Source organism: Alexandromys fortis, unplaced genomic scaffold (genome assembly GCF_014885135.2).
Source record: "Alexandromys fortis isolate MF-2015 unplaced genomic scaffold, M_Fortis_MF-2015_v1.1 scaffold_400, whole genome shotgun sequence".
NCBI classification, from domain to species: Eukaryota; Metazoa; Chordata; class Mammalia; order Rodentia; family Cricetidae; genus Alexandromys; species Alexandromys fortis.
In genome coordinates, this window is record NW_026068322.1 from 268,668 (window position 1) to 274,447 (window position 5,780).

The 5,780-nt window shown below is 41.2% G+C and overlaps 1 protein-coding gene across 1 annotated transcript; it reads left to right on the plus strand.

Moving 5' to 3' along the window:
• Window positions 1-3,186: 3,186 nt before the first annotated feature.
• LOC126495170 (CDGSH iron-sulfur domain-containing protein 1) lies at window positions 3,187-3,934 on the plus strand. Its single transcript, XM_050132752.1, has one exon. It carries the CDS (start codon window positions 3,273-3,275, stop codon window positions 3,597-3,599), a length of 327 nt encoding a protein of 108 aa, XP_049988709.1. The 5' UTR covers window positions 3,187-3,272; the 3' UTR covers window positions 3,600-3,934.
• Window positions 3,935-5,780: the final 1,846 nt, after the last annotated feature.

The following is a 5,780-nucleotide window of genomic DNA, read 5'->3' on the forward strand; positions in this document are numbered from 1 at the left end:
TGATTGAAATTGGGCAAACCGTCACTGACTCCACATCCATCCTTTCATCAGAAGTAACTGAAATTATCCTAGTTTTTATTCTGTCCATGTCATGACCATCATACCTAAGGAACATGGGAAGGTAAAGGTTTCTGTTATCTTAAATGTCATAGTCCATCATGTAGGTATATCTATACATGAAATCAGAACAGGAAACTTAACATAGGAACTGGATTGAAAACCATAAAAAAAAACCCTGTTTATTGGCCTGCCCTCCCAGGTTGTTCAACATGTTTTCTTATACAAACCAGGAATGATTTCCCATGGATGGAACCACCCATCTGTCTAGATCTTCCCCATAAATCATTACTCAAGAAAATGAACGCACAGTCATTCTTCCAGAACAACCTAATGGAGGAAATTTTTCCAAGTGAAGTCCCTTAATCCCTGATGACTATAACTTATATTATGTTCATAGAATTCTAACCACAACACAAATGTACAAGCTGGTACACCATTATAATATAATCCATTAAGTGAGTCTCTGTGTGTATACTAGACATAAGTAAACACATAACTGATAAAAGACTTATGGATAAGAATTTACATATCAAGTAGAATATAATTATATGTAATGAGTGAATTTACCATGAATTCTTAACCTCTACAAATAATTTGCATAGTGCTTTCCTTTCTGGAAGGCATAGAAAAGGGAAACCCAATGAACATGAAAGTGCAGACACAAACTATCTCTGAAGCAACCAAAGCCCAAATTCACCAACATAGTATGAGAGATGCAATACACATTTATTTATGTAATACTCCTTCCCAAGTTTTTGTTCACACAATGAAGATATCAGATAAACATACAATGAAACATGCTGAGAATAATACCTGAAAAATATTCTAACATTCAGAGCAAAGAACATGTGAAACACAGTACTCATAGTGGAAGTGACCATTAGAGCTTGCACAAGATGGCTGATTCCCTAATGTTAAGACCTGTCTCTACCACTGCCACTCTAGTTTAAAAATTATGCACACACAAATAAGGAATTTAAAATGTGAGATCTCCAATTACCAGTAATAGGCACACATTCTCTGAATGCTGATTGATCAGTGTGGGTCCAGCTCTGCACTTTATTTCCCCTATGGTTTGTATTACCAAAACAAGGATGAAAGCTCTACAAACTCTTGTTCTCTATGGTGATCTACAACTCAAGGCACAGGGTTCCAATATTCATAACTGCCTACTTTTCTACTTTTTGTAATGGTTCAGCTTCCCTTCCCTATTTTTCACTTTCATTAAAACATCTCTCAAGACTAGTTGCATACTACTGTGCCTCCTGAAGTTTAATTGACAGCCAAATTTCCCATTTCTTATAAATGCAATAATTATATATAAGAACATGGGTTTTCTGTATTACTGGCTAAAAAAAGAGATAAAAGTACATAGCGAAAGGTAGACTGGCATAAGTCAAGTGGTACTAAAACCAGTCCCTTGATACTATGTTCCAAAATGAGAAAGTGACTAGGTTGAGCCACATGAGGTAGGAACCAAATAAGTCTCTTGGGTATCCTCTCAGATAAACACTTGAAATCACACATAATAATGTTAGTGAACTTCATCTTCACAAGTTATCTTCCAGACAAGTGATGAGAATAAGAATGATTTCACTGACACCAAGTGAATAAATTTTAAGTTGTTTCTTAAAGTAGGGTTACAAATAACTAAGAGGCCCAATTCCATACTAAATTAGTGCTGCAATTTATAGAGATATACAAATGCATTAGGTTATGGTACACTGTTCTGCCTGCACTTCATAAATCTGGACTCACTTAGTGTAAACACTCTTATGTTTTGCTTTCAAGGTCTACACAGTATGATTCATACTGATTCCCACTTGTCAGGGTTTGAAAATACAAACAATAATAAGAAAATGTTCCTGAGTTATCATATTCATTATCTAAGAAACAAAAGTCAAATCTCATTCACCTGAGGGAAGTGGAAACCAAGTCCTGTGGTTTCTTTTATCCTCTCGGGAGCATGTGCCAATGCAAAGCAGCCCACAGACTCACTATAAAAGACCAGGCCCAGCAAAGCATGGCTGTCCTGGTGCTTCTCCTCTGCCTGGTGATGTTTCCAAGTTGTACGTGTTTCAGGGTTTCAGGAGAGGGACCCAGGAATGCCACGTATAAGATGTATGACTGATCATGATGTTGCTTGTCTCCAGGTGCCTTTTCCCAGGTACAGCTGAAGGAGACAGGACCTGGCCTGGTGCAGCCCTCACAGACCCTGTCTCTCACCTGCACTGTCTCTGGGTTCTCATTAACCAGCTATTATATACACTGGGATCGCCATGCTCCAGGAAAGAATCTGGAGTGGATGGGATTAATAAGGAATAATGGAGACACAAAGTACAGTTCAGCTCTCCAATCTCGAATCACCATCAGCAGGGACACTTCCAAGAGTGAAATCTTCTTAAAATTGAACAGTCTGCATACTGAAGACACAGCCATATATGACTGCGCCAGCCACACAGTGAGGTAATTTCAATTTGAGCCTACACAAAAAATACCTCCTTGTAGAGACATCTGGGACCAGCAGAGGGCAATAAGGATGAACAGGGATTCCTGAGAACCAAAAGTAATGTTCACTTCAGAGGCTAAGGCTTCATGACCTTGAGTATCAGAACCTGTGGTTTGCTCTTCCAGCAAACATATCCTGAGGTCCCTCTTCTTTGTCTTATTATATTCAACCTTCTATGTGTGCAAACATGAGATCAAAATTTTTTTACATACTCTCTAAATTATCCAGTTGCTTCTGACTAACAGAAAGAATGGCATATAATTTAATATATTCTGTGGTGTTCTCTCTGTCTTTGTTTCTCTCTCTCTCTTTGTGTGCATCTGTGTGAAATAATAATTCAAATGGAGTCTGTAATTGTGACACTTGTTGACTTAAATTCCAATGTAAAGCTTGGGAATTTTGAATATTTTGTAATTTATTCTCTTTGTTTTTGAACATGTGATGGAGAAACTGCAGCTTCTCTGTAAAATACACTTTCCAAGGGTAGATTTGAACAAGAAATATACAATATTTCCTTCTTCTAAACCAAGAAAAATTAAGAATATACTTGGTTATCATTTGTGAAAGGTTCTAATATTAAACATATGCATCTTGTTAAAAATCAGTATGCAAAGTGTTCCCGGAGGTCGCATCTTGCCCGGGTCTCCCTCGTCCCCAGCGCTCGCCCGCGTGGTCCTGCCACGGCCTTCCCGCTGCCCGCACCATGGGCCTCGGCTACGACTCCTCAGTTCGAGTTGAGTGGATTGCAGCCGTGACATTTGCTGCTGGGACAGCTGCTCTCGGTTACCTGGCTTACAAAAAGTTCTATGGTAAAGATAATCGTACCAAAGCTATGGTGAACCTCCACATCCAGAAAGACAACCCCAAGGTCGTGCATGCCTTCGACATGGAGGACCTGGGAGATAAGGCCGTGTACTGCCGCTGCTGGAGGTCCAAAAAGTTTCCATTCTGTGATGGGGCTCACATAAAACATAACGAAGAGACTGGCGACAACGTGGGACCTCTGATCATCAAGAAAAAAGAAACTTAATGGACATTTTCAGTGCTGCACCCCAGAGTGTTGTGATGTCACCTGATCGTTTAATTAGAATTAATTAATTAACGAGACACCCACTCTGTCTGATTGGCCTCCCTGGTTCTAGATGTGGTTGGTACCTCACAAATCGCAGCTTTCGTATTCATGGCTTTAGTCTTGCTGTTGGAGCATCGTGGTGCACATTTGTTGAAAGAGCATAAAAAAGAAAGGCTAAACCAACCTCATGGTATATGGGTTATTTTGGTCTTGTAAGGATCCGTTGCTTTACAGTAATGGTCTTAGAATATAGTTGTATCTGAGGTTAACATATTAAATTATTCTCAACATCATGTACATGTACATTGTACTTGTAAATTTAAAGAAAAATCACCTTTTCAGATTACTTAGTTAACTTAGAAGGTGATGGAGTATGATCAAGTTGCGTTGATTTATTACAGCATAAGGGAAACCTGCCATCACCTTGTCTGTACTTGTGGCCAAGGTGATGGCGTAGGTTCATCTTGTGTGTTTTAATGTTTTCCGTCAGAATTAACTGAATGTTATTCTCCCTAAAATCGCCCAGGTCAACAATAAAGGGGCAACAACTAAAAAAAAAATCAGTATGCACCTTAATTTTCAAGGTATTATTCTTCTGTAGGCATATTTGCATGCCCTTGATGTACAAAATTTTCAGCCACTAGTGTGCACATGCCTACTGGTATAAGCTTGATTACTGCCTCCAACTGTCACCAGCCCTTTCCATAGCATCTGAGTTCTATGAAAACTGAGTTTGTGTAGTGGGGAGTGGCAGGGCTGCATCCCACCACCCAGCTCTGGGACACCGGCTAGCTTTACCCAAAATAATTACATGGAAACTGCATTCTTTTAAACACTGCTTGGCCCATTAGCTCTAGCCTCTTACTGGCTAACTCTCACATCTTGCTTTAACACATATTTAGTAATCTGTGTAGCACCAAAAGGTGGTGGCTTACCAGGAACGATCCTAACCTCTGTCTGTCTCGGAGAGGAGAATCATGGCAACTGCTTTCACTGCCTTCTTCCTCCCAGAATTCTGTTCTGTTTACTCAGCCTACCTAATTTTCTGTCCTATCAAGGCCAAGGCAGTTTCTTTATTAATTAACCAACGAAAGCAAAAGATATACAGATGATCCTCCTCCATCAAGTTTTTTTGTGATTTGTTGATGCTTTTAGTGGTAACAAAGATTCCCAGAGTTACATGCTTCTACTAAGCACCCTTACCTATAAAGAATTCCAAATTCCCATCTACTGTTTAATCATTACCTTGTATTTCTCTTCCTGGTCCCTCTATATTGAGGAGTCCCAAATAAAAAGCACAGACTATCAAGTTCCCTCCATCTACAAAATATTATTTTTATTTAGAAAAGGAAAAAAAAAGTTTCTGCCTCCTCCCAGCCTCCCATTTCCCTCCCCCTCCTCCCACCCTTTTCTCCCTACCCCCACTCCCCTCCCCCTCCCCCCATTCCTCTTCCCCTCCCTCTCCAAAGAGCAGTCAGGGTTCCCTGCCTTGTGGAAAGTCCAAGGTCCTACCCTCTCCATCCAGGTCTAGGAAGGTGAATGTCCAAACTGGCTAGGCTCCCACCAAGCCAGAACATGAAGTAGGATCAAAACCCCATGCCATTGTCCTTGGCTTCTCATCAGGCCTCATTGTTCGCCATGATCAGAGAGTCCGGTTTTATACCATGCTTTTTCAGTCACAGGCGAGCTGGCCTTGGTGAGCTCCCAATAGATCAGCCTCACTGTCTCAGTGGGTGGGTGCACCCCTCGTGGTCCTGACATCCTTGCTCGTGTCCTCCCTCCATGCGCTCCTCATTGGGACTTTGGGAGCTCAGTCCAGTGCTCCAGTGTGGGTCTCTGTCTCTATCACCATCCATCACCAGATGAAGGTTCTATGGTGATATGGAAGATATTCGTCAGTATTGCTATAGGATAGGGTCATTTCAGGTTCCCTATCCTCAGCTTCACAAGGGGACTAACTGGGGACATCGCCTTGGGCTCCTGGGAGCCACTCTAGGTTCAAGTCTCTTGCCAACCCTAAGGTGGCTCCCTTAACTAAGATATGTGCTTCCCTGCTCCCCTATCCAACCTTCCTTTATCCCAATCTTCCTGTTTCTCCAAGTTCCCCCAATCCTCCCCTTCTCACTTTTCTCTCCCCGT

Excerpts from the sequence above, each read along its gene's own strand:
- LOC126495170 (XM_050132752.1), top strand. The coding sequence starts at position 3,273 with ATGGGCCTCGGCTACGACTCCTCAGTTCGAGTTGAGTGGATTGCAGCC.